Source organism: Cariama cristata, unplaced genomic scaffold, assembly GCF_000690535.1.
Source record: "Cariama cristata isolate BGI_N322 unplaced genomic scaffold, ASM69053v1 scaffold8456, whole genome shotgun sequence".
NCBI lineage: Eukaryota > Metazoa > Chordata > Aves > Cariamiformes > Cariamidae > Cariama > Cariama cristata.
Window position 1 is genome coordinate 70,681 of NW_009620360.1, and position 25,643 is coordinate 96,323.

Genomic DNA, 25,643 nt, shown 5'->3' on the forward strand with positions numbered 1-25,643 from the left:
GAGCTAGGGGCCCTTTTTCATAGGGCAGAGGTATCAGTGTTAGCTGTAATGGAGTTCTATCTGAAGGTAAAAGCAGTTTAGCACAACACAATATTTGAACATATTTGCCTTGCTGACAGGCTGGGTTGCATGCTCCAGCCCTGAGCTATGCTTATGCAGCTGAACCACTTTGGGGACTGATTCAAAATCTGCACAAAACAAGGTTTTGCACACACTAAGCTCACAGGGTGATCAGCCCTAATTTCAGTTTTTGTGCTGTGTGGTACCTAGGGAATAAGATTTAGGGAATAAGCCCCCTCTGATGCAGCCCTTCTTGCCCAGGTTCACACTGCCTTTGTAAACATCCCAGTAACAAACTAAAAAGGTGATCATTTGCATTTAAATTATTTGGGTTTTTATTTCTGCAAGAACTTCCAATCCTCTGATTTTTAGGTTTAGTAGTTCATTTTGAGTGTTTTCTTTTAAAAATCCAGGTGGGTTGGACTGGGTCACAGGGTTTGGTAGCCCAGATGGTGAAATCTTCCCTTGTTCCTGGGAATTTTATCTCATTCTCTCTCAGGGAATACATGCTCTATTTGCACACCTGCAATTCAGCAAATTGGAAGAATATTTAGAGAAAACAGAAAGTTTTCAGCTGAGAAGAAAGTGACTTCCAAATTACAGTAACTAGTCCTGGGATCCCATCAAGCAGCACATCCTGACTTCAAGCAGGCATCTTCCTAAGACCAGGTACCAGTGTCCATCCCACAGAGAAGAAAAGCCATCCCTTCTTGGCCTACCTGCTTCTGATGGGAGCCATTGCTGTCAGCCCAGACCCACAAGGACACTGGTCTCTTCCTAGCTAAAAGTGCAGAAGATTGAGAACAGCAGGGCTAGGAGGGATCAGCTTTGATCAGCTGTTTCAGCATCCTTAGGGACAAGGCAAACACATTAACTTGCACCTTTGCACAACTGAATTAACTGTTGGTATCAGGACAGCTGGCTTAGGTTGTTAGGAGGGGAAGCACCAGGAGGACCTGGTGGTCTGCTGTTGGGACATTACACTTCTTCCTGGCAGAGACCTGCCCATCCCGGTTGCCTGTACTGCTGCTCTTGGCCTCTCTTATCTCATGGGATGTCAACAAGACACAGCTGCTGTCAGATATGCAGTCATGGCCATATTTGGAGCAGCTGTGGGTCCTCTCTGTCTCCGGTGCTGCAACGATGCATCCCCTTCTCCTGTGGGATGCTCTGCACCAACTCTCCCAGGCTCCTTGCGGCAACAGGGGCAGTCCTGTCTGTGCACAGGACTCATTTCCTACAGTTGAGGACTTTTCCAGTAGGATGGGCTGGCTGGGTTTGCTAGCAGACTAGAAAATTCACTGAGAAATCCTTGTTCTTGATGCTCCCTTTGCCTTTGGAGAGGAGACTGCAAGCAACCATTTCCTCCAGCTCTGCCTGCACACTTTGTGGTAGGGATGTTCCTGGACATTAACATGCACCTCAGGATGGCCTTCAGTGGTTCCTCAGATGTGAGTAATTAACAAGTAAATAAAAATACACAAGTGAAGTGCTTGAGTGGGGTTTGTGTGTCTGTTAACAGGCTGAGCACAACTTCTCAGGACAGTGTGCAGCATGACAGCTGGCAGCCAGTGCCGGGAATAAACCTTGTGTAGCCAGGCATCTCATCCTCTCCCCAAACACCATCTTGCCCTGCTAAACCTCCAACTGTTCTATCAGTAACTGTTAAAACTACAAATCAGCTCTTTTCCAGCCTTGCTGGGACAAAGCTTTGACACAAAGTACCCCCCAAAGTACCTCCCCAAGTACTCTCTGGTGACACACACATGCATAGCCATGTCATCGTTCTCTGGACACTGCTTGGATCTGGGGGGGACGAAGAGGGGAGGAAGACAGCAGCGTGGAGCACACTTTGGGTAAGTGCCTGTCCCAGCTCCAGGCTCAGCTCAGGAAAGGGGATGCTGGTGTGCTTCTGCACCGCTTACCTGGGCATAAACCCTATTAGCAAGACATGCGCATGTTCCTCTGGCTCATAATTAGGTGCTGCATACATCAACTATGTTTTAACAAAAATGAGACACCATCCAAATCTAAAATAACCAAGAAAAGAATTGTCCTGTCATGTGGCATTATGCTGTTTATACATAAATAGAAATCACATGGTGGTCCTGCAGGTCCTTCCACAGGCAGCCTGTAAGCAGGGCTCAGTGCTCCCAAGCCATGAGCAGCACACACTGAAGCCTTTGTGGATAAGAACCTCCAATTACACAGCACAGACCAGGGTGGAAGACGAGCATCTGGACATGTGCACAGGTGGGAGATGGCAGCTGCCACCTGCAACTCCTGCCTCGCAGTGCAAGATGGAGCAGCCAAGGGGGTAGTTACGCTGCTGGGGACACGACGATGGTGACTTTAAGCAGTTTCTGCTGGCTTACCTTCTCTCACAGGTGGAAGATACCAGGGGAACCTCGATCCATCACCAATGGCACAATGGATCACCACCCACGTCCATACAGTTTGAGAGCTGCATGTGACATGGAAACCCATAGATCAGCAATTCCTCTGATACAACCAAAGAATTTTAAAAAAAGTCTGCAGGGGCTCTTCAGTGTTCCTTTTGTTGTTCCCACATACAGTCCTCTGTGGGCACATCCCTGCAGCAGGTGAAAAGTGCTACTCGAGGCCCCAGCTGGCCCTTCTCCCACCACAGCCTAATGCTTCAACAAGTGCCAAGGTTGGCATGAAAGAAGCCCTTCAAAGAAAACAGACAGACCCAGTCACTTCAGACAAGGGGCTGCAATAAGTTGTAAGTCGCCAAGCTCTTCCACTGCTAGCCATGTCCTAGGACTTGTAATTTTCTGTTTTGCCAGTCTCTAACTCCACTCACCGCTAATACCTAAGCCACTCTGAGATACAGTTGGTAGGAGGTAAAGACAATGTAAAGGCATTTGAAGGCACTGGGGTAGTGCTGTTGTGACGCAGCCCCTAATCAAGCCCAGAACTGAACTTGGAGTAGAGCCCTCACTCCTGCACAGACCCAAGGCCCTGGGAGGGAAAGCCCCTGGCCCATGGAGGGACAGCCTGGTACACCCTGCAGTGGGGGGTGAAAGGGCGCTCTCTCCCCTGTGCAACGGTTATACTGGGCAAGCAGAGGGAAATGAGGAAATAAACATTTAAGGCAAGTTTACAGTTTGGACTCAAGATCCAGAGTTTATATTTAGTAATGTCCTCTTTATATTTTAGCATGTTCAGTCACAAACTGAATCTGTGACATGGAAATGGTTTTGTGTCTGCTCATGTTTGAGCTCCATGTGGCTGCATCCTCACCTGATGCCTGTGAAGACAGTCACAGGGCATTTGCCATGTTTCCTTCTTGCCTTCTGTCCCACCATTGTAGGTGTGAGTTGCTCTTGGGAAGCTTCAAGCAGGCTTTTTGCAAACTAAAAAGCTATGTTAACGAAAAAGAAAAAAACGTATCCTACCCTTGCAAATAACTACACTGCTTTATTTTTCAGTATCACAGTCTCAGGAAATTAAACAGTCCAGATCCTTTCCAAGATACTACACAGCTTTTTTTTTTTTTCCATCTCTCTAGCCACAAAATTAAATATAAGTTTGTTGTTTTGCTACATCTATTACATTGGAAGAACATAATTACTGGTAGAAGCAGCTGAACTCCAGGAGCCAAGGGTGGAATAAAGTGTTGTTTGCTCCTGCTCTTGCGCAACCCACTTCAATATTTCCAGAAAAGCACACAGAGGGGCAGAAGGATGTGGTGGATAACAAAATACAGCGGTTTATTGAACAAAATGGGGCAAGGCAATGTTCCCTTTACATTCAATGAGAATTCAGGAATATGAAGCAAAACATGCTATACACACACAGACATGATACTTTGGTTAAATGTCATTCAGAAGTTCTATGCCAAACCTGGTAAAATTATAGAGTGAACAGTCAAAAATAAGCCAAAAAAAATAGGCTTGCATAGACAGATTATTGTCAGTGCGCAATTTATATTTAAGGATTAGCTGTTGCAATGCAAGGTACACTTGCAGCTCTGAGGAATTTAAGCCTTCTGACTAATCCATCTCATTGCATGGCTGTTATTTAGATTCAACAGGCTGAAAGTTTACCCTGACGAGCTAAATGAGAAAACCGCAGTTATTTCTCTGAGGCAATTAACTATATTGCGGTGCACAGATGCAGCTGGAGACAGACCATGGAGTCTACTTAGAGTGAACACTGATACAGTGGAAGTTGTTTACCATGAAGTAGAAAATACTCCGTCGTGTGTGCCACTGTACTCTCCGGGACTCTCCTGGAAGAGCTCAAATTGCACAGCTAAGCCTTGCCCTGCGCTACTCACAGGGAGGAGGTGGCTGATGATACCTCCAGACCAGAAGCTGAGGGCAGTGCAGCTTCTCAACACAAAACCTGTGTCCTGCAGCCTGTCCTGGGCATAGCAGTCCAAGCAGCACTTGGGTGCAGCACAGCCAGAGCTTCTGCAGCAGTGCTGCAGAGCCAGAAATGTGCTATGGCATGTGTTTTAAAGAGTACAGTAAACTGGGATCTCTGTAGGTTTATACCTGTCCTCCACAACAGAAAAAAAGGGAAGCTGTCTGTGGTATACTTCACGTGAGGGACACAGCTGTGCCTCAGCGCTATATCCTATGCTGACCTCTCAAAGCAACTGCAAAATCAAGCACAGAGCGTCTTAAGAGTGGAGCAAAATCAACTGTCCATTGGCTGCGGATGGATAGAGGGCACAGTAAACCTCAAAAAGTCACCCCCAGATGGGAATTTCTGCTGCAGCACCCTCCCTGGCATCATTGCCAGGAGCAGGACAGCAGAGAGCTCGGCCACCCATCAGTCCATGCTGTGCTTCATTTCCTATTGCATCCAACATCGCCTTGCAGTGTCAGTGCTGCGTGAGGGACAGCAGGAGCAATCTGCTCAGGGTGCAGGAGATCATTCTGTGTAGTAAGTGATGAGTTTCACGGACTGGCTGTGCTAGATTACAAGAGTGTAAACTAAGTAGGGGAATCCTCACACTGTCTCCAAGTGCTCCCCTTTACATATAAATTAGCAATCCACAGTTAGTTTGCATACAGGTTAATATGAATTAAAATAAAAACCTTGATAATAAAAATATATATAATATACACATTGATCAATAGCAATAAACTGAAAACACTAGAATGTAACAGTGGCAGTAATTTGGCACAAAAAAATGCACAAAGGTCTAGCACTGTAAAAATAAAAATCCATTTTTTTCCTTAAGTAAGAGAATGTTATTAATCCTGACTCAAATCCTGACATGTGGGAATGCAGAGATATAAAAATACTGTACATACAAGATCCCTTTTACAGAGTGAAACAGACTGCAGCATTTGTAACTTCTATCCTTCCTCCCCAAGAGGAGAAATTTAATGATGAGACTTCATCTATCCCCTAACAGATGATATTTTCCCACCCCACTAAGTTCAAAACCATGAAGTTCTTTAAAAAAGATGAGATTAACCTGTTGGATCTATTCACGTGACGACAACTGCTTCTCGCTGCAGGAAGCTGTACAGTCCACATTAAGACAGTGTTTCTTAGCAAGGCGACTCAGATCAGCCTGCTTGAAGACATCGAGTATCCCTGCATGTAAGGCACGATCACTCCGGTTCGCCTGACCTCTCTTCTGTGGACCATTGTGCTTCGGACGGAGGCAAGGAGGTGGCGAGAGCTCCTGCTGGTGAGATGTGCCTACTATGAAGATTAGGAAGTGCCAGGATTTCACGGTGATGAATTTTCCACACGGTGCCTCTTGCCTTGTCAGAGTCAGCAAGGGATGCAAGACCTGAATGACCCAGGCAGGGGTCCCAGCAAGGGCTCCAACATGCTATTAAACCCAGAGCAAACCCATAGGCAAAGCTACTAAAACTTGGCAAGAGAAGACAAGGAAAAAATAAAGTTACTTAAACATTTTTCTGTCATAGAAAGGAAATATTGCTTTGATCGATTCTGTTTAAAAGATCAACTTCATTGTGCCTCTTTGCAGGGACACACGTGCAAGGTGCTGATATTGCATCTTGCTTACACAAGCAGCATCTTCTTGGCTCTCAGCAGAACCGTGGCTGCTGAGCCCCAAGATGAGTTGGCTCCTTGTTCATCCATGATCTTTAACTCTTGTTGACTTCAATGGGATCATGGAATCGCCTTCCAAAAGTGGTTACTAAACATGCATGTCCAGTTGCAACCTTTGCCTCAGGAAGTCTCTAACCTGCTGAGTGGATGAGGCCTGCAAGGTATATTAGATGAACAATTGCTCTCTTTATAACCCCATTTACTACATGCTTTCCTCAGCTACCATTTCTAGCATTTCTCTCTCTCGATAGGTGTCAGTCCCTTCTAACAAAGCCTCAGGGCCCCCCTTTTCACAAGGGTTACGGAAAAATAAAACAGGAGAAACATTTACAGGGGACAGCAAATGAATAAAAGTAGGGAGTAAGAATAAAAAGGTCAGGACTAAGGGAGGATATAGAGCAAAGCAGCCCATGAAGTATTCAGCACTCCCTGTAGGCATCCAAGGAAGCAGGAGATGCTCCTGGGATCCTTTGCTTGGGCTCTCGTCTTTCGGTGCCAGGGCTGCAGAGCTTGGCTGGCCCGAGGTGGCCGTTAAGGAAATCCTGCAGCTCCACAGGGTACACATCGAGGTGTTCTTCAGACTTTACCCAGCTTCCAAATAAAATCAACTGGAGTTCTCTCTCATATCATGTCCACTCACTCCTATTGAAGTCAACAACTTGGATACCCCCAAGCATCCCTCCTGAATGAATAGGTTCTTCAAATGTCAGCAGGCTCAGGGCCTTCATGATTTTGCTGATTAGGGTAAGACAGCAGTTACATCAGCCAACTGCAGTGCAAGAAAGCCTGTCACAGTCAGCTACAGAGGCCCAGGGAGGGCTGAATTCCTAGCTGGCCATCTCCCCCTGACTTTTGCAGAGGGTCACCATTTTTCCCCACACACAGCAAGTACAAAGCACAACCACTTTCTGATTTGGCAGGACTTTTCCCCATCCAGTTTTCACAAGCACATCAGATGATACAAGCTGCAGGGCCTGGACTGAGGTGTTTGTAGAAAGCGTTAGTTCATAAAACCCCATCATGCATCCATTTCACAACAATAAATACTCTGATGGCAATGGAGGGGAAAAACCCACAGAAAAAACACCCAGCATTTTCAGCAGTAGAAATTTTGACTGTTACATGAAATACAAAAATAAATTTTTACAAAATAAAATCTTTGCAGATGAGGTTGCCACACTGGCCCAAGTTATCAAATAAGAAAGAAAAAAATAGGATCTATGTTGTTCTTTTTCTGGATCCTTTAGAACAACATTAACACTTCTGAATGGACAGAAATGGAACGAGAAGAGGGAACAAGGCAAGGACAGTAAAATCTAGCCGCTGGCTGGGATATTTCCTGAGAAGCAGCAGCAAGCAAGCAAGACCTTGCAAGTCACTTAAGGGTTCATGCAGGTGAGCAAGCCCACAGTCTGGAAGCAAGGGTATGCAGCTAGCAGGATGCTGCCGATGCACGAAGTCCTATGTTAAAAGATTTTTGGCTAGTGTCTGCCTGGAGCAGAGGTCTATCAGGGGTTATCTGGTTCTTCATAGGTAGTGAACTGCTGCCAACAGGCCAGTGGGGGTAGGAGATGGAAGTTTCTTGCGTTGTTGGTCAAGGCAAGACATGGGCTTGTGCTGTGCTATTAAGCTTGCCCCCGCAACTTATGTGAAAAAGGAGTTGCCTTATCTTCCTAGTGATTTGCCTCCATAACTATCCTGACCAAGAACAACCACTACAGTTAAAGCCTTACAGCTGCCTTGGGACTTGAATTGTGTATTAGTGAGAGCAGAGCGCCATGATCTCTCCTGATTTCTTATCCATGGTCCATGCCAGCCTGTGCTCCTCACAAAGCTCTACAGAGCTGTTAGGGTTCCTTTCCCAGGCAAATTCGTGGCAAGGGCAAGTGCAGGCACAGCTCTGCCTCTCCTCCTCAGCAAAGCCAGCAGCAGAATTGCAGCTGCCAGCAGAGACAAAGAGCATAGTGGGACAGACTCAGTGCTGGGCATTAAGGAAGCTGGGCTGCAGGGGCAAAGCAGCCAGGTTTGCTGATGTGAACTGGACTGGCAAATGAATAACTAGCCTGTATTGGCTGAAGAAACTCCCAAGCCAGCATCCAGATGCTCAGCTTTGTAGTTTAAAAACGCACCTGAAAAAAAATGGCAAAAAAATTATTAAAAAGACAAAAGAATTGAAATGAGAGGAGGCTAAGGGAAAAGGCTACATGTCTGTGCAAAAGAAGACCGACTTTCAAACAGTGAAGGGAAAACAAGCCATTGAAAGGAAAAAAAAAATAATTCACTGCACAGGCAAAACTACACAGACAACTTAAACTTGCAGACCCTGCTATGCCCTAGACAGCAATAGTTTTACTCTGACTGGAGTCTGCCTGGGCTGCTGGGCAGAGCAGTGCAGAGAGGAGACAGCCAGCACAGACATCGCGTGGACTGTTTGGCACTATGTGTCTAGCTAAAAGCTGCCTGTAACTACAGATTATTAATTCAATGCTCAACGCCCATATGGCCGTCCCTGAGCCCCACGTTTCCAAGACATATGCAGGTTCAGACACAAGTTACTGTACTCAAGTGCATCAGCAACTGAGCTAGGAGTTACAGTAGTTCCTACTTGGCTTCAGTGAAATTCCTTGGCTTCTAACACACTGAAGCTCAAAGCAGGTGACCACAGAAATGCCTTCAGGCATTTAAATCTGTTTGTATGATTCTTCCCAATCCACAACTCACAGCTTCATCAACTCCCTGGCATGTCTTAAAAGTCATGCACACAAGGTCTAATTTCAGTTGAAATTGTCTTTCCTTTTTACTGTTCTATTCTATATCCTGGAGCTAAATGCCTGGTTACACATTCTACCCAGAATGCTGGAAACCCTAGAAAGAAATACAGCAGTTAAGAAATTTAGTTCTATAGGCAATTTCTTCCTCACCAGTCCCAGGTTCTGGCTTTTGCTGGTGTACTTTATGAAGATGCTTTGTCCTTCCTGCAAGCTAGTATTACTGTCAGGTTGGCTCAGCTGTCTTATCCAGCACAGGAAGAAACACGTTTCCTCTTATAACTCTCTTTGCTAAGTCATCCTAATATGGAAAGGACTTGTACTTCTGACGTTCTGCTGCATTACCATAACCCAGCTCCGATCTTGGATTTTCCTCCCTATTGTACATGCATCTCTATTTGTCAAAGCTCCAGCCAAAGCTTAAAAATAAAAATAAAAGGAAAGTCTCAAAAGAATGTAAGAGGGAGCTGTTAAGTCAGCTACTTGATTCACACAGCTCAGTGGCGGCTAGATTATACTGCACTGCTTAAGTCATCACATACAAGTAAGAAATCAAAATGAACAACGTTCCTTAACACGATGACACTTAAAGAGGAGATCCTGGGAGTGGAGGGTGGACCTCCCGTTGGGTAAGGAATCGAGAAAGTTGCCTGGCAATTCCAGTAATGTTTGCTACAGAAGAGTCAGTACCAAAGCAAAGGCTAGCACAGTTTACTGCTTTCTACGGGAACCTGGAAAGCAAAACAGAAAGAAAAAATTCTGTAAGGATAGATCCTGGTGAAGAAAATAGTACCTGCAGTCATCTTTTAATTGTCCTGCCCTCTTGGATGTCTGTGTAAGTTCCAGGGTACTGGTAAAGTCAAATGCCAGAATGGGAACCGTATGTTACATTACTCGAGCAAAAGGAACGACAGCTCCACAAGACAGGCAGACATTTGCATTTCTTTCAGGCTGTGAACAGTGCTGCAGCCACATTTCAAAGTCTCACTAAAGAAAACTGAACAAATGCTGGGCTTACAGACTCCAGGAACTGCCATCAACTTTTCAGCTTGTTTGATGAAGACAGAACACACAAGTTTCCCAAACTTTTAAGTTTTGAGAAGTAAAGCATCCGTATTTAAGTCGCAATCAGTGGAGCTAGAAGAAACCTGAGTGATCGAGTCAAACTCTGACTGCCCCTTTCCTCCCTCAGACTCTACAGATAACTCAGACAATTAGCATTCAGATTTAAAAAACTGGGCGGGGACACATGACCCTAACCACTCTGCTCTTGTGCCAAGTGATTTCAGGAAACAAGCCAACAAAGCAGTGTGAGATGCTACAGGAACAGAACAAGCCTGTTCTCAGGACAAGCTTCTGTCTGATCATCCCATCTGCCCGCCAGACAGGTGATACTGTGAGATTTTTGTCTTGTCTTGAATTGTTTGATACTAGTGAGTCACCTAAAATCCATCATGTCATTGTCTTCATGTTATTTCTCCTTCATTTGCTGCCTGGATTTACAGTCATTCATCAATAAGAGATCATGGTGGACACATACAGAGCAGTCTGACAAACTCAATTCAGCTTTTTAGTCTCTTAGCCTGCAATGCGCTCAGCAAAGTACAACTCAAACACTAAATAGCATCACCTGCCTGCTGGGGCAATAATAGCCCTTCCCCTCCCTATTCCCATCTCTTTCAAACATCCTGTCCTGCAGGCTGCTTATTTGAGGAAAACAGCCCACAGTAACCCAAGTTCTGGGGCAGCCATGGGCTTGATCCTACCTTTAGGAGAGTGATCAGGTTTAGGGATCTGGCGTAAGGGACTGGGTTGGCTTGTGTAATACCGAGCGTGCTCAAAGTCATCGTGGAGAGGCTGTGACCTGCCAAGCACAGTGAAAAAGAAGTGTCGGAAAAAAAAACAAGTTCAAAGGAGTAACAGTGTGGCAAAAGCAACATCTCAGCTGCCTGGTCTGTCCTTGTCAGTTTGATGCAAACTGTGTCTGGCCCAGACTTTCTACCTGCAGACCTGCTCCTCTGCGCACAGCCCGTTACTGTTTCTGTGGTGAGAAATGCACAGCATGTACTACTTCTCATCGACCTCTTTCATTTAGCAATTGTTTCAAGTTGCCAGGAAACAAAGAATTTCCATCATGAAGTTTGACGCAAACCTCACTCAGAAGAGTGACATTTTAAACTGTTCAATGCTTGCCCGGTTTTAACCTCAATTTTAATAAGATCTCTCTCAGTCTCCACCTGCACAACTGATTTGTTGTTTCTGTTGCAAATTCAACAGGAGTTTCTAGGCTTATATCTGGATTGGAAATCAAAGCCACGAGGGTCACTCCCAGGCTCGCTCGTGAGGAGCATGAGGCCAGGGTATCAAGTGATTCAGAAGCAGCACTGGGCTACAGCACATTCCCCATTAGCTCTGAGATGAGGCACCCCAAAGTACAACGTACTTGCTTGCAGGGGGAGTGTCCACATGCAGCAGCAGGAGCAGTGTATAGGGCTTAACTGGGAGCAAGGACCCAAGGGAGCAGCTGTGCAAGTGCATCGTGATTACTCCTTCCTGCCCAGAGATGACATTTGGTTTCACATCCCCAGAAGCTCTTTAACCCTCTCAGTGTTTCTCTGCCATTTCACAAATGTCACTGCACAAGCTCATCAATCTCCATCAGCACCAGGCACGACGACTGATACGGACAGATGCCATGAGCACAGCGAGTGACACATGTCACCGAACACCTCACGAGCTCTCTGCTCTCCATCTCTTTTCTGTGCTAAAACCTCTGCTCTCTACCAAGCCCCTTGTGGGTGGGTCAGGCTGGTCGCCCCACGACTCCTTCCTAGGATTTTTTTTTTTCCCATTTTTACCAGCCAGTTCAAGCTCACCTTGAAGCCCTGTCACCTTTGTGTCGCTGAGTTTCAGGTCCTTCTTTTGACCTTGAGCGCGTGGACTCGCTTGCATCATGCTGACGGGAAGAAGAAGGGAAAGCAGCTCACCTGCATGCCTTGCAAGACACCAGCCAGTGCACTGAGGTTGCCACAGCTCCACGCAGTCCTTTTATGCTGTTTATACACACAACTAACTACAGCCAGGCATGTGCAAACAGTAGCATCAGGATTAGTTTCCAATAAATGAAACTCAGCCTTGCTGAACCAAACTCAATTTTTGCTCTAAATATTAGACAGCACTGGAGGACCAGTCCCAAACCTGGGGTCGAATGCAGGCAGCGTGTAATGACTGGGCACATGGCTGGGCTGAGCATGAGGGACCAGTTGCAGGCAGCTGGGCTCCTCCAACCACTCAAACACAGTAAGGAGACTGAAAACATCAGGGGTACCTCCAACTGGCCCCAAAATTAACATAACACCCCCTTTAGCATCTTACCAGTGCAGACTATGAAATCTGTTTCCTATCACCTTCCACATTGGCTAGCCAAACCTCTCTAGTATTACTCATACAAAAACCTAGGCTTGATACACTCAATACTTCCATTACAGAGCCAATTTTGTTATGAAGCAGAGTGTAACTGGAGCAACTGCGTTGTCCTTATAACTGCAGTGCACAAACAAAATCAACTATTGCTTTTATTGCTACAGTCAGGATTTCAGCAGAGGGAAGGTGTGCACCAGGAGGACTGACATGGCTTGAGAGAGGTCTCAAGGTGCTGTGATATCCACTGCCAGCCTCCAAGGCCAGAGCCCAAGGCTTGCCTTGCTTGAGGCTGAAGCCAAAGAGCATCTAACCAAGGAGGTGGCTCCAAAAGGCTTGGGAAGCAGCTGAATAACATGCAGCAAGACCCTTTGGATACAAGAGTCTCTGTAATTCCTTTTGCTCTCACCACATCCCCTCACCTCCCTCTGAAAATGGGAATAACATTATAGCACTTCATTTGTGGCACCTCCTGAAGCTAGACATACCTTCCAGTCTTGATCATGCCTCCTTCTTTCAAAGGAAGACTTTTCTCTCTCCTTCCCTTTCTTGAAAGCCTTTTTCTCCTCAGCCATCAAGAGTCGGGCAATTTCCTAGAAGGGAAAATACAGAGAGTGTGTCAGACAGTTTCACTGCTCTTGTGGGTCTGAGTTACTTAAACCCTTTCCTATGGACAGCAGCTGAACGGGAAATATGCAAAGCCAGGGCTTCACCCATCTGTGATCAGAAATCAATGACAGGGCAGAATTGAGACTGACTAGATGCAGCATGCCCAGTGGATACCTGATTGATGGAGCCCTCCTACAAGGAGGGAAACAAACAGCTAGAGGGTCAGAGGGGACAAATGGGGTTTAACAGTTTCTACAAGTAAATGAATATTGTAAACATTTGACTTCTTACTCACCTCATCTTGGGCTACTTGAGCTGCCTTCTGATCTGCCTCGTTAGCCTGAAGAAAAAAAAACAAAAGGAAGAAAAAACAGACAAAAGAGTAACACTTCTGAATTATTCATACCATTAACCTACTGGGCAGGGCAAGTAGGTGCCCATACAAACACACCACCATCCTCTGCAAATATACTTAGCTACCTCAATACTTAACCTTACAACCCAACATCAAACTGTCTTTTCAGCTGAGTTCTGCCCTCATCTATCTGCCAGGCCACACCACAACACATTGCCGATCCTGCTGCCATCTCTGTCAAAGATGGGCAATAGCCTATCTCACTTCTGGGCTGACCACACTGACTACAGGCCATCTTTACCTGCCTGGAAATGTTCATTTAATATCACTCTGCTTCGATCATTTAATTTTTGGGTGTTTATTTCAGAAAATAGGGCTCTACTGGCTGGATGCCTGCTGTCACTCCATATGCATGTATGGGAAACAAAGGTAATTATCAGAACGCGCAGTAGCAAGACCTTAGGTCTAAAAGCCACTATCATATATAAAAGGTTTACAAATTAAAGTTGTCATTGCTGGCTACCTTAGTTCCTTCGAGCTGACTAATGCATCCTCTCTACTTACCAGGAGCTCTTCCTCCTGCAGCTTCCGAGCAATCTCTGCATCAGACAACTCCTGTTCCCTTCGGGGTGTATCATACATGGCTTGTTTCGTCCCCCTCAACTTAGTGCCTACAGAATTGTGAGAGAAAACAATCAACTCAACCATTTTCCATATGCTTTGGTACAGAAATCTCCACCATCTCCTCAGCTACCTGCAAAAGCCCCACTCAAGGGAACCAGAGACCACGACAGCATACCTGTGAGTACCTGAGAGTACCTTTAGCTAAGGTACAGCACACACCTCAGCGAGGTTTCTCTATGCATATAGAAATATCTGATACACCATGTCTTATATGACAAATGCAACTACATGTCAGAAGAGGCTATGTCCCTTGAAGCAGCCTTTGCTGACACAGCAATGCTAGCAATGGAATTGTAATTTTCACACTCTGCATTGATACAGATACACTTGCAAAACTGGGCAGCAGAGAGCAGCCCAACATCTGTTACGAGCACAGTAAAGTCTGAACATACCGCTGTAGCGGCACGGGCTGCAAAAGTTGCCTGGGACAGGCTCACGTGATGTTTCAGACAATTTCTTCCTTGGGCTAATGCATGAATTTTACAATTCAGTGAGCAAACAGCTAAGTAAACATTTCTGAAGCTCATACAAGGTTCAGTTCTTGCTTCGAGTAGAGTTCTGTTTGTTTATTTTAAAGTTAAACCATCTCCAAGTCATTTAAAATGTTGCATTTTGAGGGTCTCTCCATAGTCTATTTGCACCAGGCCATCAAAGGAGTCTTGTTGTATCCCTGTTACAAGATGCACGACTTCACTTACATACAATGAATACCTTCTCCTTCCATCTGCAGCCTGAACTGCATTGTTCAGACATCTAAATGAGCTTCCTGCTTTATGTTTGAAGTATACAAACACTCCAGATGTCTGTCTCTCTTCCACCTCAAACCCAGAAAAGTTTCACTCAAAACTTTCATGCCTCCAGCTATACCATTTACACTTTTATTATAAATACCTCTTACATCTTACTAGGCCACCTATCAGTTTCCTTCCCATCTCCTAAGACCAAGGGAAAAACATGAAGTAACCAACTGACCTCAAAAAACTTTCTGTGCATCTACCAACAAGCTATCATCATACTTCACCAAGCATCCCAAAGACTTCAAACTGCAGACAGCCAGACACTTCATGCATCAGCCCGGAATAAAACTGTGGAATAGTAAACCACCTCTTCCATAGGTATTAAAGGAGGTGTGTTTTGTTTTGTTTGAATCAACTGATCAACACTCCTCTTACAAACCATCTTAGCCTAAGAAAACTTCAGCTTTGGCATGTTACGATTAAGCGTATGACCTGGCCTTTCCCAGCACACTTTGATCAATCCAAGCTGTGAAGAGTTGCAATCTGCCAGCACAGAAACTCTGGCAAAATGCACTAGCTTAGTCAGAGTTAAATTACTCAGAGTGCTTCCAAGGTCATGGTAAACACAAGTTTACCATGCTGGAATGAACAACAGCATGGCTGTCCTGTACAGCATTACCTCTATGAAGAATAAAAGTAAATTTCCAGGAATTGTTTGCTGGGCAGCCCAAGGCTGAGCTTACTTCACACACTGATCGGTGCCAGACTTCATTTGCTCAGAAGACAGCAACAAATGCTACTTCCACATCACTTGTGCCCACACTCAGGGGAGCACGAAGCCCACCATGACCACAGCCCACAGGATGAGGATGTGAGCTTCTGGCTATTTTGACTCAATGTGACAGGATACTGAGTCACTCAGATCCATGTTGCGTCAGGGCAAATCACGACCTACTGATTATACATAAAAATCTGATTAACACCTTCCACTTCCCTAAAGAAAACTTTTGCATGATGAAGATGAAGAATAATTCTCCCAGCATCTCCACAGACAGACCCACATTATCATTCCCACCTTATACAAGTGAAAACAGTTATATGGTTTAAAGTACAAGTTCCCCACAGTGTGACAGACATAGATCCAAGCCTCAAAACTCCTACTTTCACTAAGAGACGGGTCACCCCGACCCTCAGAGTGGTTTACAAAAGCAGAAAGATGGATCTGGATCTTTAAAGCCCACCAGTCCCCAAGTATTACTGAACAACAAGAACTACATAGGTACACACTTCCCAGAAAAATCCACTTGTACAAAACTTGACAAGAGCCCCATCTTACAAATAGAGCACAATTGGACACCTAGTGTCACCACTGAACTTTGCCCAAAGTGAATCGATTATGTTGCCAGCAGGGTTTTCAATAAGAAGTGGATGGAAATTGCTGGCTTGTTAGTGCTTAAGCAAACTGTCCTCACTTACAGCCCTGCACCCCAAATCAACAAAACACAAGTGTAATCACTACATTTAGTATTTTGTTTGGTTTTTTATTTTGTTTTTTTTGTTTGTTTGGGGGGTTTTTTTGTGTGTTTTTTTTTCTTTTTCTTTTCCTTCTGCGCAAGGAGACCACAGCACAAAACATCCCATGAAAACAAAAGCTGGTTGTTGGTTGTTTTTTGGATTTTGTTGTTGGGTTTTTGGCATTTGTTTTTTTCTTAAAAACACAGGATACCAAGGGCACCATTTCCAACAATACCTTCTTACTCATCCTCTCTGATGCAATGGAACTTGTCAGGAAATAAAACACACCAAGAACATTAATGCATAAGAAGAATCTCACTAAATAAGGGAGAAACCTTGGAAGGATTCACCATGTACACACTGCAGGTGCTTACTGGAGATAAGCATCTTCAAAGGAAACAACACAGATTTCAGACACCAGGATGGGGCACGCAAAGGTCCGTCCCCACATGTACGTATATCTGCCCCATCACCTGATTACCTGAGTCTCGCTGGCAGTCTCCAACCTTTCCCTGGGTCACAGCATGCGGGGAGGGGGAATGTCTCCTGCGTCCTGCCTTTTTGCAGTCTCTCTCCTCACCCCTCCTATGATTATCTCTAGACTCAGCATCATGGAGTTTCTCATCATGCACCATCCCACGTGACAAGTGGCCATGATGATGAGATTTGTGTTTTTTGGGGTGCACCAGCTGGCTGCCACCCCGATGCCAGGTCTCCTGCTCAGCCTCCAGTTCCATTTCAAGTCGGGGAAGGTGCTTTTCTCTGTCTTGCCTTGTTGGCTTTCTGTTGCACCGTGACTGCTCTGCGTGTCCATGCTCTGACTCCAGGTCAAGACTGAGAGGTCTCCAAGCCTTCTCCCTGCCGGCTGCTCTTCTCTCCAGCAGCTCCCAGCTATTGCTGTGGTCATAGGTGCCATGTTCAGCCTCTCTTTCCAGGTCAAGTTTAGGATGTCTCCTGGACCTTCCCTCGCTGGCTGGTTTCCACTCCTGCCAACAGCCATCGCTGGTCTCACCCGGTTGAGGAGACCTCCAATGATCCTCCGAGGCGGAATGCCCGCGTTTGGAGGCACCGTTGGACAAAGGTGAGGGTGCTTCTCGCTGCTCTCTCTGCCGGTGCATGCACCTGTCACCACTGCGTGCCCTGCGAAGCTCAGAAACCTGCTCTCTGGGGTCACCCCAGGGGTGCTCTGAGCAACGGGGGGACAAACAACAAGCGGATTAGTGGTACGGGGGTTAATGGTGCTTCAGCAAGGCCAGACTCACAGCATGCAGACAAGGGAGCTTGATGCAAGGAGAAGCTGGAAACGCAGGCAAAGCATGACAGGGTCAGAAAGAAGAGCATTGGGGATATAATGCTTGCAGGGTGTAACAGGGGACAGAGTGAAACAGCAGCCTGGCTAACAGCAGGGCAGCACAGGGAGCAAGAGGGTTGGAGCAGAAAGCACAAGTGCAGCCCCAAAGTGTGCCCAAACACCTCCTAAGACAAGGACAAGACAATACAGAGATGAAGGACTTTTAATGATGCCATTGGGGCTGAAAAACAGCCAGCAAAGCAGCTCATCTCCTGGTGACATGTCACTGCTGCAGGACACTGAAACCAGCAGAGAAAGGCTTGCAAAGGAGGGTACAAGACACAGGTGAGGCTGAGAGGCAACGGGGGGAATGTAAGGCCAGGAGGGGCCAAACAGAGGATCAGGCTGGATCCTGGTTTAGGAAGCCAGGGCAACACATTGGTGCTCAGGCACAAAGTTTTTCATCAGAAAAAACAGCCTAACCTGATGGTGGGAAGACCCACATAAAGCAGAAGAGAGAGAGATGAGCAGGATGGGATTTCTTTTCTTTTTTTAAAAAAAAAAAAAGCAAGAACAAGATGATGGATAGCTGCAGCACCTGAGTATCTTCGACCACAGATTGTCACGTATCTCTTGCAGATGCGGAAGTTTCAGGATCCACATTTAATCACTGCCTAAATAAAAGTTTAGGCTCTGACTGCAAAGAGGGCTATGGAAATTTAAGGGCAGGATAAGACTTCACAAAACCCAGGCTCCTGACCTCAGCAATGTAGCTGGAAAAGTCGCTTACTCAGCAGCTTGGCGGGGTTGTTTCCTCCGTGCTTTCCAGAAAGCAGGTGGAAATTTTCTTTGCTTTTAGTTTCAGTAATAAACTTGACACAGCTATAAGGATGCAGCAGTCTGCCTGTATACAATCTGCTAATCAATTTCTTTTCCAATCAACCTGTTTTCTAAGAAAAATCATTGCACTGAGTGAACTATTATCTCTCTACAGCAGCTTTTCAGAATGAAGGTGTATTTCTGAAGAAAAAAATTGCCTTGAAGCAGAGGCTGATTTGAAACAGAATTACACAAAAAAAAAACAACCCACAATCCAGCAGCGTAAGACTTTCCTTCTCCACTGCTGAGGGTTTTTTTTTTTTTAGATTTCACTGCACATGAACTGCATTCTGTTTTAATAAATAGCTCTGCCTTCCTTAGAATCATCTAGATTTCAGAGGGAAAAAAACCCCACCACAACCAAAAAAAAACCACCACACCAAAACTGAATGTTCCCTTCAAATCATTCTATTCAGAAAAAACTTTTTCAGAGCCAGCAAAAATACAGCCTACAGAAAATCCACCTTGAAAACAAATCTGTGTGACTTTTATCTAGAACAGGTATATTTTTAAAAATCCAAGAACTGTAACAGGAACTGCTGTGGTTGCTGTTAACTGGTTGGTTTTTCTGTTCAGCTTTAGATCATTTGCATGATTTACAGAAAATGGATATCCAATAAAACAATCTAAGTGACTTACTGAACAACGGAGACCAGAGCCTGAAAGCAAGAGTCAGTTTTTGAACAATACTAACTAGAGTCTAAGAATTGATTCAATTTTGTCATTAAGGAAAGCTCAATAAATAGAGGAGCAGAGAACAGGAGATCACAAAAAAGCAAAGTGTAGCCGCACTAGGAAAGATTGCTGCAGGTAATGCAACCGTGCCAGACAGCCCAAGCAGAAGATTCGGTTTTGGGGTATCTCAGAGTGACTAACTCCTCAGCAGCCACTGGTTCCTGTGGCACCTTCTGCAGGGGTTGTGTAAATACCCTTTAGGTCCTGGTGTTACTCTCTCAAGCAGTAAGTGACTGAGCAAATACAGAAATGTTTTTCATGGCACAGACACTTCTGGGAGGAACTCTTCCATGTTTATTTTTCCACTTTTTAAGAGCTCAGATTGCTTTGGAGCAACATTCCTCCTGGATGTGGACAAATTTTTATTCACTCTCAAGACAGACTAAAACCCAAAGAACTAAACTTTTGTTGTTTGAGTCCACAAGTAATGAGGACAATACAAACAGAGGATGCTGAAGTCCAATAAAGTGGTGCCCAAGCATCTAAGAGGTTCCAGATCAATGGACTAGATGATCCAGGCATCAAAATCCACTCCAGTACTTTCTAGTTTTTAAGGAGCGCTGGTCAAGAGCAGCACTACTATGAATGGTCAGGCAAAACACCTTCTACCTCACTGCTGAGACTACAGATTATTGCAGGAAGAAAAGTTAGACCCACAAGATACCCTGCTTTCCAAATCCACACCACAGTCTCAGTTCAGAGAGTCATGGGCTTCTGTCAGCTGATTTCTGTTACAAAAATCCATCCTGTCCTACTATCTCTGCATGTCAACACTATTACTGATACTGTATTTTTTCAGGGACTTGTCCCATTTAATTCTAAAAAACTGAAGTGTGGGTTGGCCATAAGACTCCAAGATCAAAGTCCTTCCCAGCTCCGTACATGTAGCAGGACTTGTGGTCATGAAGCTTCCACTTGGTTACTGTTTTGCACTTTGTGATTTGTGTTTTCCTGGCCACCTTTGAACTTCTTCTCAACTGAAACTAAAATACTTTGTCTAAGTTCAAACAAGAGACATGTAAAATCAACAATAGCATTGATGTTAAAGTAAGAAATAAGAGGTTTGATCTTCATCTTCATAATCTGTTAATCAAAAGCAGCTCATCTCTTCCCCATCACTCTTTTTTTTTGAAGAACACAAGAACCATCACCAGCGCAGAGCAAAGCCATTCCCAGATTGTCCATAATTAAACACACCCTGATTCCCTCCTCCCAATTTAAAGAAGGTCTGTATTCAATCATAAAAGCTGACAAACAGAAAGCAATACAGCGCTGCGGGTCATATCTTTTCCGCTATGTACAGTCCCAGATGACAATCGCAGCAGACACACTCTGTGGAGATGACCTTGTTATTCAGTAAGTCATTCAAAGCGGTTGTGCTAATTTTAATGCTTGGATACATACCTGCAAAGAGTTATTTTTGAAAGGCTGTTCCATGAACCAGCATTTATTCCTTTATGCATGTAGCCATGCCAGCATCGCAGATGAGCACACGGAACTGTTTCTCTTTGAACACAAGCGTGGAATTGTGTCTGCATTTCTCCCCGCACGCTTGTGGTGTTACACAGAACTGTGGCTTTATCAGTACCATCAGCTACTGTCTCTTTCCAGAAGCTGTTTAAAACATGCATGCATGGGTGTGCTTGCACATGCACACACCACACACCCTATCCCTGTCCTTTAGGCCATCTTCTAGGACATCAAAAATTATAACGTTGTCTTCTCTACTTTTTTTTTTTAATATTTCCTGATTCTAGAATAAAGTCTGATCCTGACCCTGGAAACTAATGCAATGCTACAGTGCTGAACGCAGGACTGTAGGATAAGGGAAGTCTCCTCAACGGAGCTGCCAGATCACCAGGTTCACCTATACTGCCATGATCTTGATCCTTTATCTAGAAGAAACGTACCTCCATTTTCTGCATAATAGCTATCTTCATAGACTGTGTGTCCCTGGGATTCTGGGTAGCGCTTCTTGCGCTTGTTTTCTTCCTGCAGTTCTTTCTGTTGTAGAAGACGGGCAATGTCCTGCAGAGATAAAATAAAACAGACATGACCTTTCCCCTCTAAAAATATCTCCAGATTATTTTATTCAAATTCTTTAAGCAATTATAAAAATCATGATTGGTTTAGTTTTTCAGACATGGCAACAACAGCATTACTCTCAAATTCAACCCCTAGGCTGGATGGGGCTTCCAACTTAGCAGCTGACACAAGGGACCATCTCAGCAACCACTATCCGACCTCACCCAGGCCCACCACTGAGCTTCCAACCCCACGGCAGACTCACGGGTTCCTGTTCCACCTGCACACAAGCCTGCAAAGCCCTAATGGCCAAAGCATGGCAGAAGAGACTGAGCGTGCAACCTTGGGCTTTCAGCAAGGATTTGGAAGTCACACAAGTGCACACCAGGGAAATAAAAACACAGAGGCAAAGACTGTCTTCAGCTGAAGGCACTTCTGACTGGAAGGAGTTCCCAGAGCAAGTCATGAACTCACTTCAAACTACCTGTAATTTACAGGGACTGTAGGATGCCAGGCAGGGAAATGCATCAATCTGACAGACAGAGGCTGAAGGAAAAGAAAATCGAAAGGGACGTTAGGAAGAGAGGACTAGGCACAAGGCAGCAGCACTGTGGGGACTACAGCCATTTATCTTCTGTTGCACTTTTGGTAGATAAGTCAAAGAGAACAGCACTCCGTTTTCCTAATTGGTTTTCCTTCGAGATGACTAATGGATCAACAAGGCCTAGCAACAGCAAACAGCTCCCTGGGGCTTGCTCATTTGGGGCCCAGAGGCTTGCGAGTCAGTGGAGCTAGTCTGAAGCTAGGAAGAGAAGTTAGAAGATACCAGCAGGGCATGCTAGCCCTTTGGATGCCACTCATTTAAGCCTCCCTAATCCTCAGGACCTTTACAGAGCCATGCACGTAAAGTGTACATTGCAGGCAGGAAAGGTATTATTGAAATGCAAACTGAGAGCTAACACCCTCCAGAGTAAAGCCAGCACTGGAGGACACTGGATGGGTGTTCAAGTACAAACTATTAGTTCAAGTACAAACTATTATTTCAGGATTCAGATCAGATCTGCACAGTAACCAGCTTTGTGGAGGACCTGGGGATGCCACAGGCTCTTTAGTAAAAAAAGAAAAACCAAAACAAAACCAACAACAATTCCTTCCCCTGACAAGGTTAACCTCTTCTAGCAAGTAACCTCTTCTAGCAAGTCTATAAATATGTGGGCTTACGCACATTATCTCCAGGACTGAGACAGCTCAGGACTTGCAAATCCACACAAACCATTTCCTACAAACTGGACTTGTAAGCAGGTAGGCTTAGCACTTCATTTAAAAACCCTGTGCATCAGACTGGATCTGCCTCAAGCAGAGCACTGGCATAACACTGCTAGCCACTACTGATACCAGAGAGCTACCACGTACGCTGGGCAGCTACTACACCCTCACATGTGACAAATAAACGAATAGTCCAGCATGTGTCCAGTAGCGCTGTAAGACAGAACGTCCTGCAGGGTACATGTATAGATGCTGTGACAAGGGCTACAGAAGGGGCTTTGACTTTTGTCTCTGCCAGCTGACAAACCGCTGGGGCACTCACATTGCTCAGGCTTTGCATCAGGACAGGAGCTCACCCAAAAGTAGTAACACTGGGAGGGACCTTGGAAGGAAAGCAGTATCAATTCAAGCTCTCTAGAAGTCCTTTTGCAAGGATGAATGGTACTGCCACACCCTGGTACCCAGCTGCAGCCTAACTCAGTTCACAGCTACATTTTGGCCACACTTGGGAACTTCCCATGTACCAGCAGGAAGAGAAAGAGCATTTATGACTTCTCCCCATTGCTTTGGGTCACACATTTGAAGACTGCTCCCAACAGCACAAGATGGTCAGCACGCTGGTTTGACAGGTTGCAGAGACCTGCTGTCAAACTGCTGACATCTCAGCAGCTCTCAACATAAAGCAGGAAGGAAAGGTGCAATTTCCACAGCCAACATGAGTAGTATTGCATCCCCTTTACCTTCCTGATAAAATAAGACAGATTTTCTGATTTATAGCACAAATCGTTTAGCAAGAGTGTTCCTCTCACCCCCGTTACCACAAGCTCCTCTTGGAAGCCATTCCACATCTGCCTGGGCAGCCTTTCAGTACTTGCTTGGAATTAATAGTATAAGAAGAAAATGCAGTCTTGCACAAGCAGACTGATGCATCGGTCAGGTAAGGAGACTCTTGTTCCAGGCTCTTCCATGAAACACAGCCTTGTGTTCAAGGTCTTCCTATAGACAAAGTGTCACCAGGTGCCTCTTAAGCATCTTAAGACTACTCAGACTTCTACAGGAAACTATCTGTAATCAAAAATAGGGCCATACTCTGGGCTCACACAGGTGTTCCTCCACTCCGTGGCTTGCTTGAATACCCAATCTGACAGGCTGACACAAGGTGATAAACAAGTCAAATCCTTTGAACACCATGGACAAACCACACTGCCCACTCTCAAGCAGCAGCACAGCAGCAATATTCTGAAATCACAAAAGGAATCTGCTAGCAAGAAACTGCAACAGGGTATTCAGACTGTGAAAGACTAAGTGGAAGATGAAGGTAGGCAGCTAATGGAGAAGCCAGAGATGGATGGCCTGATGGTCCTGATGAAGTCTTTGCACCAAAGACAAAGAAATCATGACCCAGGATTCTCCCAAAAGTAGTACCTGTCTTCTTGCATTTGAGAAAGCAAGCAGATCTCAGAGTGCATAAACAATTACAACTTCCTACAGCAGGGTAATGAACACCTCAACAAGACCCACCTATTACTTGCCCTCTTCGTCAGCAAGGCCACTGGCATCAACAACCCTTGTGACCCTTGAGCACAAGGACTATGACTATCTTATTCCTGTAACAGGACTCTCCAAAATCTCTGCGCATACCGAGATCTGTGAGGACCAGGACTGACATCATGCAAGCCAACTCCTGTGGCTAAACAACCAAGAAATGCCTGCAGTGAAAGTGCTGCTACAAATAGCCCTGCCATCCCTGCAGCTTTAAAGGTTACCTCGTCTTTTTCCTCTTGCCTGCGGCGCTGCTCCGCTTCAAAGACCAGCTTCACTTGGATTTCCTGAGCGATCTCACAGTCCTGTCGTTCTCTAGAAGGCAAGGAGAGAAGGATTATAGGCAGAGCTAAAGTCACAGGCATCAGTCAGCCTGGAGAAAGGGATAAGAGAGCTAAAGAACCCCATCTGATTTACACAGAATTATTACTCAGTATTAGTGCAGAGCATATGAATCCTCACCAGGGACCAGAACTCCCTGTACTTACTGATGGCCAAATTTAGAAAATAGGTCCCAAAACATTCACAACCAGAGTATAAATCAAGAGCAAATAGATTCATAGGTAGTTTGCTAAGAAAGGAGGCAGGTACCATAGGATAGAGCAGGCCAAGGTAGTGCATAGGAGTCTGCAAACAGTCTAATTCTGCTGAGTCTTTGTAGATGTAGGCATTTCTGGGAAGTGGTTTTCACATGAAAGCCAAGAAGGAAGAAGTGCAGAAATGATGACAGCAAAATGCGGTACGTAGGCCAAGCAGAGGCTGGAGGTGGCAGTTCAGTAAGGAATGAGAAATGCCGCTGAGGTGGGATGAGACACAAAAGCAGAACTGATGCCAAGAGGCAAGACAGCAACGTGCATCAAACGAGGGGCAAGGGAGCCATCGTCACAGTGCCAGTGCGGATACAGGAACAACACAAGATTGCATTAACCAGGGACAGAGAGATGCTGGAGTAATCAAGACATAAAACGAGAATTTAATCTGTGCAGATAGATGGGGAAGGCCATATTTCAGCGATGTCACAGAGAAAGTACCTGCAAGAATTGTGCCGCACTCAGCCACGTGCTCTGATGCCCAGCAAACGGGCTGGAATGATGGCCAGGGGTTTCTTAGAGCAACCCAGAAAAGGGCTGGGGGATTTGAGAAGAAAGATTAAGAGCGCTCTCTTTCAGCACTGTTGAAATTGAGCCAAAGACTAGATTTAAACAAGTCAGAAAAATCAAATCTAAGCTATCTCGGCAATTGAGACTACAGAAAGGCAAGGCATAGGAGACGAGAATAGGAACAGAAACAGGCAGAGCTTGCTTTATTAGACTATTTGAAGAATACACTGACAATGATCAGATAGATGATGGGAGGACCACCAAGAGCATATTATGGAATTCAAGTAAATATTTCAACAGAAGCGGGTTCAGCTACATCAAAGCTGTGCTATGTGGGCTGGAGCAACTACTTCTAGGCTTGAACAAGGATCAGAGTACAAATGACCTAGAGAGCTTGGAGGCAAAGGACTGGAAGAGAGTCTAGGACCTGAGCAGAGGAAATTAAAATAGTAAGTGCAGACAAGCACTTTCAGTAGCAAAACAAAGGAAAGTGGCATGGCTGGGGCAGTTAGTGGCACCACAGAGCCTTCTTTTATAGAAAGGGAAGAAGAATGAGAGAAGCAGGAAAGAGGGGATAAGGGGGTT

At 45.2% G+C, this 25,643-nt stretch overlaps 1 protein-coding gene across 1 annotated transcript in view; it reads right to left on the bottom strand.

Moving 5' to 3' along the window:
- Window positions 1-9,166: 9,166 nt before the first annotated feature.
- CCDC50 (coiled-coil domain containing 50) overlaps window positions 9,167-25,643 on the bottom strand; it is a 22,077-nt gene continuing 5,600 nt past the window's right edge. Inside the window, exons 4-11 of the mRNA XM_009701599.1 lie at window positions 24,183-24,273; window positions 21,036-21,153; window positions 13,849-13,955; window positions 13,225-13,269; window positions 12,809-12,913; window positions 11,777-11,856; window positions 10,667-10,764; window positions 9,167-9,631 (exon numbers count right to left, since the gene is read on the bottom strand). Of these exons, the coding sequence (XP_009699901.1) occupies window positions 9,612-9,631; window positions 10,667-10,764; window positions 11,777-11,856; window positions 12,809-12,913; window positions 13,225-13,269; window positions 13,849-13,955; window positions 21,036-21,153; window positions 24,183-24,273 (664 nt within the window). The 3' untranslated portion in view covers window positions 9,167-9,611. The remainder of the gene's footprint in view (window positions 9,632-10,666; window positions 10,765-11,776; window positions 11,857-12,808; window positions 12,914-13,224; window positions 13,270-13,848; window positions 13,956-21,035; window positions 21,154-24,182; window positions 24,274-25,643) is intronic.